The 15,404-nt window shown below is 50.0% G+C and overlaps 1 protein-coding gene across 9 annotated transcripts in view; it reads right to left on the bottom strand.

The window, feature by feature from the left end:
* The window catches only part of AGAP1 (ArfGAP with GTPase domain, ankyrin repeat and PH domain 1), a 520,758-nt gene that overhangs the window by 309,148 nt on the left and 196,206 nt on the right, over window positions 1-15,404 (bottom strand). For all 9 annotated transcript variants that reach the window (XM_031452456.2, XM_064485288.1, XM_064485289.1 and 6 more), the window contains exon 4: window positions 3,297-3,382. In XM_031452456.2, coding sequence (XP_031308316.2) covers window positions 3,297-3,382 — 86 coding nt within the window. The remainder of the gene's footprint in view (window positions 1-3,296; window positions 3,383-15,404) is intronic.

The raw sequence follows: 15,404 nt of genomic DNA, 5'->3' as shown, positions 1-15,404 counted from the left end.
GCCTTCTCTAAGAGAAGTGGCAACTCCCACATGTGTTCTGATGGTCAGAGTATCAGCTCTGATACAAATTTTATACTAGAAAACAATATATTTTGAACTTTTTTTTAATTTAAAAAAATGTAATTTTTTTTGTAGGTTAAGCTCCGACTTTCACAGATAAATGAAAAGTGTATTCAGTGATGTGAAAATTTTAGTGACCAAATTTAAATAAACCTGAAGTTCAAACAATAAACATGAAATGCAATGAGAGAGAAAACTTAGGGACCAGTGATCCTGGGGCTGACAGGTGCCTCCCAAGCATCTCCTTCCCGCTCCTCTGTCCTGGGCTGTGTTTTCCTTTCTTCTCCAAGAAGCAGGGGAAGGTCGGCTTCCTCAAGTCTAGGAGCACCTTACAAACGCTTGTGGTCCCGGGACCAGACCTCATCTCCCAAGACAGAGGCGGACACCGTCTGACCCTCCACGTGGAGGAAACACTAACCAGGTCCCATCCTTTCAAGGGTGTGTCCTGACTGCTCACAGTGCCTGGTGGCCGTGGGCACCCCGTAAGTACCCCCACCCACCCCAGTGGCAAACTGAAAACCAGATAACTGGCAGCGTTTTCCACTACCCTAATACGACACAAGGAGCCACAAAGTCCTGCGACGTCCTTCTCAAAGCCAGTCAGTTATCTCTGGGGACGTGAAATGATCTATAACAATGGAAAGGAAGGTCGTGCTTACAGGTGCCCAGGAATGGTGACTTGAAAATTGTTTTTTTTTTCCCTGAAACGTTCCAGTATGCTCTGCCTGGTTTTGAAAGGCTCCATCTTGAAATCTCCCAGTGTAGACATCTTTCCTTGAAGCAGGGTAAGCTTCCAGGCTACAGGACACTTTTGAAGGAAGTATGTGCTAGAACAGCGGCCCAGTCCTCAGGGAAACTCATGGCCAGGCCAAGACAGAGACCTCCTGGGGGCCCTAACTCTTCCCCGGGGGTGGTGGACTGACCACCTCAGCCTGTGCCCAGTCGTCATGAGATCTCAGGGAGTCAGCGTCCTTGAAGGCCATTGTCCCCTGGGGTCACCTCCAGGATTAAATGGGCCGACCCACATGGGGGTCCTGGGGGTGGGTGTCCACCCAGTGTCACTGACTCACAGTATATATGTTTTTCAGGCATAAGAAGCTCACAGGAGTCCCACTGCTGGTCGCAGGCCTTAATCTTTTTTTTTTTTCCTTAAAAGCAAGTCTTTAATTAATCACAGGGATGAAAAGGAAGGAAAATATTACTGTATCAAGTGACATCACACATCCTAAGCATCTGAAGCTACTTAGTAAAAGATACATTTCAGGGACGTTGGAGCAAAGATGTTTCTCAGAGGGAAACGCGCTGGAGAAGAAAGTCTGGGATTTCGTCTGTCACCTTCTGGGGAAACACTGGGCCTGGGCTTTGTCATAAGGGCACCCCCCAAAAATACTTTCATTGAAAAGGTCACCCTAATAGCGACTACAGCTGATGAAACCTTCAGGGCGGGGCAGTGCTGTGGGCCCCTAACTCCTCGGGCTGGAGCTCCCCCTCTGGTGGACCAGGGGCTCCTTCAGAGACCGGTCTCATCACAGTTCAACTCTGGCCCAGGGCAGCCTTCTCACCACTCACGGCTGGACTCGGGACGCCCCATGTCTCTGCCCATCCCTGCCCATCAGTGTCCATACCCGGACAGCATCCCCAGACAACGGCACTCCTGAGGCCACTAAACCAGCCCCGACGTGTGCGTCTGTAGGTCTCTCAACTGTCTTCTGAGGTTCTTTATGTCAGAGCCAAGGCGGGCTCCTGAGGTCTGAAATGGCCCCTGGCACTCCAAACCTTTACGAGCTAGAAAACCAGAAAATCACCCCCGCTGACGCCCACATTTTACCCACTTCATTCTCCTACTGACCAGCTGTCTCTAAGGGACCCTGCAGTAAAGAACCTTGTGAGAGCAAGACCAACACCCCCATACCACGGAGGACTGAGGAAGATTTATTCAGCATTTAGCACCATCACAAGCCTTCCAGCACAGCATCAGACATCACACCCCTTAGTTGTAAAGGAACAGACACGCACCAGACATGAGCTCACACAGCTTTGTAACCTACTTTTTTTTTCACGTTTAACGTGCCTTCAGTGTTCTCTTAGTATCATCAATTATGCTGTTTCAGTAATGCTAAAAAAATCTTCTCCACGCTTTAACATCTTTGCCATCAGAATGTACCTGACAGACTGCTTTTTTTCATGGTTTCACAGCATTTTTCTTCTCGATATTGGTATAGCTCATAATCAGGGGCATTTTAGACTCAATGGAACACGGTCAATCCACAACATCGTTCTGTAAAGCTGCGCAGTCTTCCAGTGGGTGGAATTCTAGACCCTCAACAACCCCCGCATGCAGCATCTGTCACTTAAAATACTGGCTAATCCCGCGTCACACTTCCACAAAAAGGCAAGTTCAAGAAAGAAATGCCAGGGACATTTTTAACATTAAATTTGCAGGGATGGTCCTGACTATCACTAGCCCTTGGTTTCTTTAAAGTGTTTAGCTGGTGAATTATCATGTAAGTAAAGTAATAAACCGAAGATTAAGTAAACCAAAAAAAGTGGTTTTCTACATTCACAATGTTTTGTTTTGTTTTTTTTCCCCTCCACTACACCCATTTTCCAAGGAACTTTCAAAGAAATCACACCATGCCGTATCCTGGTTTTCGGTGCAGAATGACTTGGGCCAGGAAGATTCCAAAAATTCCATCCAACTTTCTACATGATCGTTCTGCTCTCGAGAGCAAACACTTAACAGGAAAAGGGACCAAAAAAAAAAAAAAGACTATAGAAACTTCCAGATGTCGATTCAACTGAGTCAACAACTCAGTGCAGATTCTGCTCTTCCTTCCTTCTTAAAACCACAAAGTGAGAATCAGCCACACGGTCCCAACTTCCCTCTAGGATTCTGTCTGAAGGAACAACAGAATCAGTCTCTTGGAGATGAGAAAACACTCAGCCGTAGAAAACATTATCATGGAGCCTCTCCCCCTCACCTTTCCTTTCGTTCGTTCTTTTTTTTTTTTTTTTTTTTTGGTGAGGTGGGGAGGGATTAATTTCCTTTCCTTCCTTCTTTCTTTCATGGAGGTACCAGGGATCGAACCCAGGACCTCGTGCACGCTAAGCACGCGCTCTACCACTGAGCTACACCCTCCCCCTCACCTGCTCTCCTGCGCACCTGACTGTGGAGCCAGAATCCTCAGGAGAAAGGGCAGGTGAAGGCTGGCCACCAGTGTGCTTGCAGTACTTACCTGTGCCTCTGGGGGGCCCCCTTCATCTCTAATCAGCAGCAGATAGCTTTGTCCATCAACAACAATCTCTTTCTTGAATCTGCCACCTGCCACACACACAAAAAATCTTGTTACACAAGAAAGACGGAGCGTGAGGAGGGCAAACAGACGTGGGCTTCGCTTGTGGAAAAATACACCCTAGGCTGTGGCCCTGGAGGCCACCCTGAGGATTTAGGAGTGGGCTTCGGATCTGTCTCAGGCAACCGCTGGGTTTTAAAAGAACTACTGAACTCAGAGTCAAGTATTCATCTTTAAGAACCCGTGTTCATCTCGAGTTAGCCTCCAAGGAACGCCAGGATCACTCCTGGCTGACAAGGGGGGAATTTTAATGCAGGCTTTGCATGTCAATTAATTCAGGAGTTCTCTCTCACGGGGAACACGCTGATACGGAGTTCAGAAACAGAGAACACTGAAACTGTCATTCTCTGGTCGGGTTCACAGAACCGCAACGAATTTTTCGGGTTGAACAGGTGCCTCATCTACACCATATGGATCAATTGGGGGTACTGAGAATCTGTATTCTCCTCAAGAGAAACCCAGTTCTTGGAAGGAAAACATAGAACATCATGGGGACGGTGTTTCCAGATTCACAGTTCACAAGTAAGGGAAGGATGCTCAGCTACCACACACGGGTTAGACAGAAACTACTGGATGGCATCTCCGCACAGTGGAGACAGAGCAGTGCAGCTGGCGGACGGAGAGGCGTTAGAGACCACGTTGGGTTAGCAAGAAACCTCGGGGCCCCGACGCAAAGTCGGGGGAGGGGATGGCCACATGAAGGCGGCAGGGGCTGACCCCAGACCCATCCCAGGTGGGGAGGGGCACATGGCTGCCCCGCACATCTCCCCTGAGCGCCCAGACCAGACTGCCAGGCCTCTCCTGGACAGGGGAAACACTTCCACTTCTGGGCTCCCTGCCTCTCTGGAGACACACCACCTTTGGACATTCTGGGCTCTGAGTTCACCCCAGGTAACCCTCACCAGGCTTCCGAATTCGTGGTTTCAAGAGAGGAAGCCATCAGTACCTGCTCTCACTCCTGCTCCTTGGTACGGAGACCTTCTAGAAATACCATCCAACACCGAATAACTGGACCTTGGAGAACCTCGCTGGTGGGGCTCCCCCACTCGCCCCACTGGCCGTGCATCAGCCCCCTGCCACCCGGAGTCACATTTGGTTCTCAGCCATAGTGGCTCCCCAACCATGAGTCCTTCCCAGAGTCCGGGCTTTGAGCTATGCAGGCGCCTGAGAAGCCGAAACCAGAGTCTCCACTCCCCCCCACCCCTAAGAAGTGTCGAGGCCCGGGGGTGGGTCGGGTCGGCTCGGAACTAACCTGCCTGAGCGCGCACGCATGCGCACACGTGCACACACCCCCTCCACGCCCGCCCTGCTCCCCGCCGGGCACCGGCGTGATAGGCAAGATGCTCTTGCTTACACAGCAAACGAAAAACCGAAGAAAACTCCCCAACGTTAAAACAGACAAGCTCTCATTTGGATCCCCCTCACTGCCGACACCGAAAAGAGGACGGGGTCCTTGGAGCAGGGTCAGCTGGACCCACATCTGATGGAGGGATGACACAGCACTCGCACGCGGGATCCAGACCAGCTGAGGCCCAGGCTCCGCACCTGCTGCTTCCAGCTGTAGGGATGGTTTAGGGTCCCTGCACCCCGGGCAGGTCCCCTAAACACAACCTGACTCCCAGCATCTAAGGATGCACAAGACCAGCCATTGCCTGATTAACTCAGGTCTGACCTCCATGAGGCTCCACAGCTGCCCCGGGCACGCCGGTCTCACACACGTCCAACTCCTCACTAGTCCGGTGGTCTCTTTGGAGACCAGCACCCCTCCGCTGTCAGGGGCCTCCAGCCACCTCCCCCATCTCTCTGGGGAGCAGGAATCCGGTGGGCATCACCACCCAGCTCTCCCGGAATGACCCTGATGGTGGCTCTGTTCCTCTCCCACATCTCTGTGCCCTCGCGTGTCTTACAGGGTAAGCACTTGGACAAATTTCATTCATTCATTCATTCATTTTAATGGAGGGACTAGGGATCGAACCCAGGACCTCGTGCATGCTAAGCCCCCTCTCTACCACTGAGCTATACCCTCCCCCCTCATATCAATTCTTTTGTTCACTTTCTTTAATGTTTTCATAGGGCCACATTCGCAAGTTATGTGTCCAGATGGTTGAATCACAATATTAAAGTTAAGGAAGGTTTGCACAGAACTCTCTTCTCTTCATATACTCTCTGCTTCATAACCTCAAGCAAAGGCCTGCGGGCCTAATTTTCATCAGCTCTAAAAGCAGGGGTGATTCTCTCCTCCGTCCGTAAGGCCCCTTCCAGCTCTAAAATTGCTTTACATTTCACTCCTAAGTGCAATTAGGGGTTTAGTCTGTAATTAGTTTGCCTTCCCAATATTTTATAATTGCAAATATTAGACACTTGCAATGGACTTGGGTGATTTTTCTGGTGTTATACACACATCCGGAAACAAAAGTTACACACCCAAATGCATCTGCCATGAACCCCAAGGTTTAATAATTAGATAAAACTCAGCCAGGTGTTTAAGCACCCAGACTGTGAGAAAGTAAGGACATGATTGATACAAGTTCCACAGAAAAGAGAAACTCCGGATCCTGATCGCCAGCAGGCTCACCGGGAACGTGACCGCTGGGCTGGGCACTGGAGAGACACAGCCCGGCAGGTAGAAGCCTTCAGAATTCATTTTCCCCAGTTCACCTCAGAGACGCAAAGGGGGAAAGCTTTAGGATGAAGGTGTGGGTAGCACCAAGCTGGTCTCCATTCATCAAGGGCCACCACTCTCGTTATTTCAAATTCAAACCCACCGTCCCCTCCTGGCCACTAGACCTTTTCCTACTGAAACTGTAGGGGACACCACCAAACTCTACATCCAATTTCATTTTTAATATAGATTTTTAAATGCCTCTTTTATAATCCAGTTTCCAATTACAGTATCCACAGGGGACTGGTTCCAGGACCCACAAGGACACCAAAATCCCTTAAATAAAAAGGTGTAGTATTTTCATATAACCCACGCACACCCTCCTGAGTACTTTAAATCCTCTCCAGGTCACTTACACTATCTAATACGGTGTGAATGCCGTGTAAGTAGCTGTAAAGACAACAGAAATGCTACATAAATAGTTGCCAGCAGGAGACAAATTCAAGTTTCGCTTTCAGAAACTCCCTGCATTTTTTTTTTTTCTGAGTATTTTCACTCTGTGGTTGGTTGAATCTGTGGACACAGAACCCTCGGATACAGGCGCGGGCTGTGCTTGCCCTGTAGCTCTAGTTCACCCACCCGTATCCCTAGTGCTTAACGCGCAGCCGGCCCACAGCCCACACTACAGACTTGGTACTCGAACGATCGGCAACCTCCTTTGGCTGCCAAATACTATTACGTAACATTAAATGACCTCAGGGATAATCTTAATCTTAGGAAAGTGTCCTCAGACCTGACCCCTATATTGGGAGCCACCGACAGGCATCTGGCCCAGACCACCTGTGTACAGGTGAGCAGGGGCCCCACGCACAGCTGCCTGTCCCCCGAGTCCCCGGGGGCAGCAGGGCTCTGTGCCTATGATGACGTCTCCACAAGAAGGGAAAGTGGAGGTCCGTCCTGCAGGTGAGTCTATTCCTTCTGAGGACTCAGTGAAGTCACCGGAGGTAAACAGCAAACGGGGAGAGACAGGTGAGCAGAACCTGGGCTCGTCACTGGACAGGAGAATGAGTGCTCTCACCTTGTGGGAGCAAAGAGGGAACAAGCGTCTTGTCTGAACTCAACCTCAAGGGTAATTTATCAAATCTCTGGGTCACCCAAAGGCTAGTTTTCTGAGTTCCCAGAAAACTGCCGCAGTTAGCTCTGTTTGCCCTGAGCTAGGCTTATGAAGCGAGTCAAGGTCTTAATTTCTTCCAAAATTAGGTAAAAGATGGACCTGAATTCACCTACCAAGAGCAGGGGTGCTGACGCGGGTGTGCTGTGAACAACAGCACAGCAGGAAGGAAAGAACAGTGGTGTTTGTGGTGTTGTTGTTCTAAAATAGCCCGAAAAAAGACTTGAAGGTGTCCCTCATGATCCACTGGCGACCAACTACTCTCATGGTTTCAAGGTTACTCTCCTGAGTCCTCGTCTCATGCTATGGGAATCGGTTTTGAAACGGGGAAGCTGGAGTAAACAACTGGGTTCCCTCAACTACGCAAACTCCAGCTAGGTCGGCTGGATCTGCAGTGGAGCCCTGCTCAGTGCAAGGGCTGTCTTCGCCCAGAAAGCTGTGCCCCTCCCACCTGTGTTGGCATTTCTGACTTAAGGTGGGGGGCGGCGGGGTAGAAAACTGAATTTTCCTATTCCCCCCCAAAAAAAAGTTTTGTTGGGAGTAAACACTGCAACAGATGTTTGACATTTCTGTTTCTGTCTTTTTGGCTAATTGGACTGAAAGCTATTAACATAGCATTAACAGCCCTCCAAGCGACAGAAAGCGATGGCAGTAACAGCGACTCTTACAATACTTAACAGTTTACAGAAAGCACTTTCCTTCCCCCATCTCCTCCATTATTCCTCACAGCATCTTGTGATGCAAATACCATGATCAACACCCATGCGTACTGGGGCAGAAAAGTTCAGACCCTGCCCGAACCCCCACTCCCAAGCCAGCAGGCGGCAGACGCGCCGACTGATCCTGGCCTCTCCTCCCTTCCGTGTGGATTTCTGCTCACACAGAAACCATCACAGACACTGCACACACTATCCACAGACGAGCCTGGAAGCTTTCGTGTAATTTTCTGGGATGACACCGAGAACCATGGGTCGGGGGAGGGGGCTGTCTTTTCCCTACTCCACCCACAGCTCCAGAAAGGAGCTGTCCTCAGCTCCGAACACCATCCCTGCCTTAGGGAACTAAGAAACAGACCTATCACTTTGTTCACTTTTTCCCTGTTGATTTTCATCTTTATTTTTCTAAGCATAAGAAAAGGATGAATATCATTCTTCAATTTCAAGCTACATTTATGAAGCACACTATTTCCCTTTTCCCTAAGAATGGGGGCATTATTGTAGCATCTGATCAGACCCAGTCAGGCGGCTGTGGTCCCCACCCGGAAGAACCAGTAGACCTCGCGTCCTGCCACCATCACAAAGCCCCAGCTCAGGTGCTGCGTCTCCTGCAGGCACGGTTTAGAGATTCTCATCTGTGAAAACATTTTTAACGCTTGCCTAAAATTTTCTTCTTACTTAGCCCCATATTAAAATAGAAAGACTATCTGCAAATGTTGCTGTTCTCTAATTATTCAGGACCAGCAGGATGAGAGGAATCCACCGAAGAGGACTATGAGTCTTTTTAGTTCTCCCTGGGAGAATATAAAAAAATTTCATCATGAACGTGCCAGAAATTTCTTAAAATTAATTTCGCTCTTTTAACTTTGATAAAAATACTGAAGTCTGTAACTCATTACTGAGGTTTTGGAGACGTTTCATATCGTGACATTTAAAAGGAGTTTTGGATCATGTTATTGTTACACTAGGGGAAAAAAGTTTTATTGGTAACTTACTCATTTACAAAATTTAACCACATCAGACTTCATTTCCTCTGCCAGGCTTTTAAAAAGCTTACATTGTTTAAATAAAGGTGGGGGAGGGACTACTATAAAAATGTACTAGCAGTAAGGATCTAATTAATGCGTGATGAAGGCCAAGTAACTTCCCAGGTAAACTCGTGGCTATAACTTGAGGTGAAATGGGGATGAATACAGGCCAGGATCTCTGATGACTTCGCTGAACCCAGACCTGAGCAAAACAAAGAAGGCAGATCAGGAAAGAAGTCAAAACTCCAGGATAAGAGAGATGATTTGACCTTTGCAATAACTGAATTTCTTGTCTTCCATTTCTTTTTTTTTAAATTTGGTTTTTTTGGGGGGAGGGTTATTAAGTGTATTTGTTTGTTTAATGGAGGTGCTGGGGAATGAACCCAGGACCTCGTGCATGCTAAGCATATGCTCTACCACTGAACTAGACCCTTCCCACTCCTTCCTTTCATTTCTAATAAAATGGGGGGGGGGGGCGGGTAGTAAAAACCAGAAAGAAAATTCCCCAGCCACCAAGAGAAGCAAAGCCTCACGTAACCACCCTCGAAATCACTGGAACGAAAAACAAAAAGCACAGTGCCAGACTCGGGAAGAGGGGCTCCCCGCCCCTTGGGGGGAGGACAGACGTGGAAGAAGCCGCACAGCCGCCCTGTCCTGTCTCTGGACAAGGATGACAGTTAGGAGGTCCCCGAAGTGAGCAGCTGCCAAGGGGGCAAAGAAAGTGCCTGCGTACCCAGACTGTGGGAGGGGGGGGACCCCCGCGGGGAGTAGCATTATACACACACCCTCCCACCCCCCAGAGGTGCAGGGAATCCAGACGGGACAACCTGCAAACTCCAGTGGAGAACAGAGCCCTGTCTCTGACCGTAGATCACCTTGGTCTGGAGGCAGTTTCCTCGGAGGACAAAGGGCATCCTTTTATACTGTGACCTCGGGTAAAGTAACAGCCAGCTTCAGCCTCCTGTGCCTGAGTGCTTCCCTGCAGGTGGTCAGGCGTGTGACTGAGGTCTGGGCAATGGGAGCCTGGGCAGGGTGGGCTGTCCCTCTGGTCCAGGGATGTCTCCTCCACCCTTCCTCCCACTATAGGAAACAGGACGGTGGAGGAGGGGGACTCCCCACGCCCAACACCCGAGCTGGGATGCGGGGTGGCCACTCGGACCTCCAGCCAGGTGAACAGCCTGAGCAATGCCCGTATCTCTGCCCTTGACTGCAGTCAAGAGAGTGCCAGTCTCAGAGGAGGGCAAGAGAACGCTGGAGAAGTGGTAAGGACATCATGCAAAGATGGGGCAGGAAGGGAACAAGGGGTGGAGGTGGGCACTGGAAGGAAGCCTGCAAAACCCAAAAAGCCAATGGGGAAGAAAATCGAACTCAAAAAGCGGAAGAAAATCCCTTCCGATTGCTCCCTTCCCTAACGCAGCTTACAAGGAGGCATCAAAAAGGCACGCACTCCAGGGGTGAGAATCTGAAACAGTAGGAAATGGAAACCTCTAGGACAGAGGACCAAAACAACATTTTGGAACGAGTGGATAAAATGTGAAAAAGGAAGGGACAGAAAAAACATCGCTCATAGCTGAATTTCCAACACAGAGGAATGGCCTGAAATAAACTCAGTCGATGAGATGAAAAAGGCGGAAATTAACTGATAGGAAAACAAACGAAAGGAACAAAAGGATAAATGGCATCTCTGACAACAAGCCCCCAACAAAAGAACCCAAAGACTATTTGGAGATAAAATACAAAGGGATTTTCCTGAAACGCAGGCAGGCATGACCTGCAGCTCAAAGAGCACATGAGATGCTCCAGGAGTGACAGAGACTCTCAACGTCACTTGAAAGACGGGGCACACCGAGGCCCTGGTGAGAAGCTGCCAGGCCAGCCAAGGCGGGGGTTCTGGTCACGGAGCCGGGTTAAGGTGCACTCTGAGGAGCGCCCCTCCAAGGATCTGGAAATGGCCAGTGTAATAAGCATTCTTCACACGGGCGCTCCTCCCTGAAAACTTGCATGGAATGAGAGTGGTTGCTTTTACTGATTCAGATCGGAATTTCAAGAGTCCCACCAGTTCTACTTCAGCACTTCTGGATTATGTAGTGGAAGAGAACCCTGAAATGGCCCATAAGGCGGAGATACACAACACACATTTAAGTGTCCCTTACTTGTGTAGCTCAGGTTTACCTGACATCAAATAGAACCAAACATTAACTGGATGAAAACCTGAAACAGGAGACTCAAACGCCCTATTTTGTGTCATGTAAAAAAGCTTCATTGTCGTCTCTGATAAGTAATGAGTCAGAAATCTACAAACCAGAACTTGTACAGGTTTTATTAATGGAACGTCGTGCTGCACCAGAGACCTAAGGAAAACATTTTGTAAAAGCAGTATTGCTGCTCAGAAAGAAACTGGGAAACTCATGTTTGGGGAAGTGGTTTGTTGCCCAAGAGTTAAATTCAATTTCCTTACATCTTCACTTCCAAGAACTCTGAGCAAAATGTAAATTAGCAGCTCAACACATGAAATCTATTCAAAGCTCTCTCCTCCAGATACTATCTTCTTCAGACTCAAACACGGAAACCCGGTACAAGCGTAGGCGGTGGACCCGGACCAGCCACCGATCGACAACGTCCAGGGACACACCCAATTTCACTTTAAGTTTTATTAGCTTTTCCCCTCAAAAAACACTAAAATCACTGTAAAACAGCATTATCCCTACAAAACATTCTCCGTCACCACAGCCGCAGAGCCTCAGATAAAGAAGCAAGCACGCCCCACAGTATCAGCAACCCCAGAAGGCAGGCAGGTCCGGAGCCCACAGCATCCTTCTCCCTGGGGAGGTGCACGCGGGCTCCGCGGTGCACAGAGGGAGAGAGAAGCCTGGGTCACGCCGTCCTCAGCTCGCGTCCCAGGTGTGGTGCTGGGGCCAGGGCCTGCAGCCTGCTCCCTCCTCTGGGACTCAGCCGGCCCTTGGGCTCATAGCCCAGGCCCACTCAGGCTGCCCTGGCTCCACACACTCGGACTTCCCTGCAAGACTGTTTTTGGAACTAGGAACCAACCCCCCCACCACCTTGCCTCCCCACCTCTGCCAAGTTCACACACTGCTCTCCAACGAACTCAGCACCTTCCCAGTAACTCAGCAGCTGTTCCAAGGGACAGGCACCCTGCAGTGGCTGGCGCGGCCCAGCACTTCTGCCATCTATTTAACAGAAGAGTACCACTCAGCAGACTTGGTGACTAGAGGTCCCTTGGAGGCCCCTGAATCTGGCTGCTGAGCCGTTGAGTGGGCTGTGGCCCCTTCAGGACAGCGGTGCATGTGTGATGGCAGGGGATAGGGGGGTGGGGAGATGGGGTGCATGCACTGCAGAAGAACAGGCTCCAAGCTGCCCCCCGAGGGTCACCCTCTGAGCTGAGCGACCCTGAGCAGCTCCAGTAGCCTGATGGCTCAGTTTCCTTCTGGGAAACCTCAAGAAACCACAGCACCTGCCTTCTGTGGCTGCAGCCAGGGGAGCACAAGCTGATCCAAGTCAGCTGTCAGGCTTCTTAAACATCTGCCTTGTCTTTAAAACCCACTAAGAACTGGTATGTGACACTGATGACTTTGTGATTTCCAAGTGGAAAGTTGCACGCTGAGGGAAAGTTTCAAAACGACATTCAGTGAGAGCTGAGACTGCAGGAATCAGAGAAGGAAACATGTGTGTCTTACGCTTCTATTCCTTTAAAAAAAAAAAAATAGGGCTTTCCCTAATACTTTGTCACAATTCCACACATTCTGGGAAGATTCAGGGTAATATTTCTTCTTCCCAAGTCAAAGCAGCTCGTGAGACAGCAAGTCTTGGACGGTGCTGCTCCAAGTGCCCCAGACAGAAGATTCTCTAAGTCCGTCCCCAGGAACAGTGTCAACATTTGTCCAAGTGCGTGGTGTGTTTCCAATCTGAGACTGGACTTCCACGTCAACAAGAGCCAGACTAACAAAGGGGCCTCCACTGATTTACACTCGGCCGACGACACAGTTTGATTCTTATTAATACTCGGCAGGAGCCCTCCCACGTGCTGGCCATCCCCCGTTTCTCGTAGCTCCCTGCACCAAGGCAACAAGGTCTTGGTCTTTGGAACCACCACCCAGCAAGTACTCAGCAAACTACGGGCTCAGCACAGAGCTGTGCTGGGAACAGAGCAGACTGAGGCAGAATCCCTGCCCTGGGGGAGCTTGTTGTCAAGGGCAGGAGCGGGAGGAGGAGGGAACTGACAAGGAGGGCTGGCGGGGTGCGGGGCGGGGGGGACTAGGGCCCCATGAGCAGGCGCGGTCTGTGCCACCACCCTCACCCCCACTCTGAGCCCCAGGGGAACCCACGGAGCGGGTGGGGCGGGGGGCCTGGGTGTGAATCAGCTCTCCGAAGGAGGTAATAGCCGTAAAACAACGAGCTCCTCCACGTAAGATCTAACACACAGGCACACGCTGGAGACGCGGGTTCAGTTCCAGGCCACAGCGATGAGGTGAACGTGGCAGCAGAGTTGAGCCGCAGGAGTTTTTTGGCTTCCCAGCGCCTATAAAAGTTACGTTTGCACTATGCTGTAGTCTATTAAGTGTGCAAGAGTATGTCTACAAAAACAATGTATATACCTTAATTTTAAAACAACTGCTAAAAAAGCAAAAACAAACATACTGCAAAAACGTGCTAACACCATCTGAGCCTTCAGCGAGTTACAGTGTCTTTGCTGGTAGAGTCCGAAATGTTGTAAAATGTGACAGAGACACGAGGGGAACAAATGCTGCTGGAAAATAAATGCGGCCGACAAACTTGCCCGACGTAAGGTTGCCACAAACCTTCAATTTGTTTAAAAAAAAAAAAAGCGGTATCTGAGAATCGTATAAAATGAGGTGTGCCTGTGAGACCAAAGAAGTCTGCTATTTGCTGGACACGTTCCAACGCCCGCTGCTGGGCTGTACGTGAACGTTCCAGTCCGACCGTCTCTGAGATAGTCTGGTGGTGGACCAAATATATTTAGTCAAGCACATTTGTTTCCTTGGGGGGAAATGTACTTACGGTTATTTGTTTGTTTTATTTTCTAATATTCTGCACATTTATTTTAAGCATAAAAAAGGATAAATCACAAAAAGGATTAGATTCAGGAGAAAGAGCCCAGCTGCTCGCCTGGTGTATTTAAAGGCGGCTTTGCTGCCCAATCCCACCGCCCGTGGCCTGAGACGTGTCCACGGGCAGGAGCCTTAGAAAGGAGCGTGGCGGGGTGTCGGCCAGCACCCAACAGAAGCCGACTGTTTGGGGGTGGTTATTCAGCTGCCAACATGTGGGCAAATGGTCCCTTGGTCCCTCAGATTTTATTGTTCTAACCTAGTGTTTCCCGTGTGAAAATAACTTTATTAAAAAAAACACTGTCTTGTACACTATTTTTGAATAAACAATTCTAGAATAAAACATGTTCAAGGTACTGGTTTTAGAACTGTCTGTTCACACACGTTTCTCTGAATATAAATCAGATGTTTGTCCCAAGCAACTCAAACAGGGTGGCTGTTGTCAGACTGGATCATATGGAGAAACCCAGAAATCCTCTGCATTTAAAACCTGATGTGTTTACATACTGCAGAGCGGGCGCCATGAACTGTCCCGGTGAAGGGCCACCAGCCAGGACCCACTCCAGGCCCTGTGGGTAGCAGCCTCCCCTGTTTCTGTGGGGGGTTTGTTTTCACTTATTTTTACAAACCTTTAGAAATGCCACACTCCTCAGCTCGTGGGGTAACAGCGCAGGCGGGAGGTGACCGCTATGGGGGGGGGTGTCTCACCTTTTGATATTTCTCCTGGGGACACGAGCACTTACTGTTTGGACTGGCACCTGCCATTTCAGACGGCAGGGGCGGCGGGAGGGGAGGACCCTGCTTCCTGCGGGAACAGTGCGAGTACTTTACGGGAGGAGCCCAGTCGGTTCCAAGTCTCCAGGTCACAGATCCCACCCCAGAGGGGCTTTGGTCTCTGAGAAAGTCGGCATCCTCTGAGCCGGGCACCACCAAGACGTGGAGCAAAGCAGGAGCCAGGACCACCATGCTGTGTCTTTGTGTATCTGTGTGTCTATGTGGTGTGTATCTGTGTGTGTGTGTCTGTGTGTGTTGCTCCCTCTCAGGCAGACTCTGATCCTGCCAGGCTCAGGAAGCTCCCGCATCTTGGAACGCTCTTGGTTTGCACCTGCTCCTGGTGCACTGCCAGGTTCCTGCCCAAGCTGGAACGCAGACCAAGGCACATCCTACAGCCAGTGTTTCTCAGGACTATAAGCTGCCACCTCTCCTGATGGGGCAGCAGAGGGTCCACTGGTGAGCAGGTCCCCACAGCTCCCTCCCACCATGATGTGTTGATTCCAACATCCAGAGGTCATCTGAGGACCCCTCCCATCTGCCCTCCTGTGTCCCTCCCCAAAGCCAGCGCTTGTGTAATGACCGCCAGGAGCCCCAGGGTCCAGCCCCCTGGACTCCC

This window comes from Camelus dromedarius, chromosome 4 (assembly GCF_036321535.1).
Source record: "Camelus dromedarius isolate mCamDro1 chromosome 4, mCamDro1.pat, whole genome shotgun sequence".
NCBI lineage: Eukaryota > Metazoa > Chordata > Mammalia > Artiodactyla > Camelidae > Camelus > Camelus dromedarius.
This window is presented reverse-complemented; position numbering and strand designations above follow the sequence as displayed.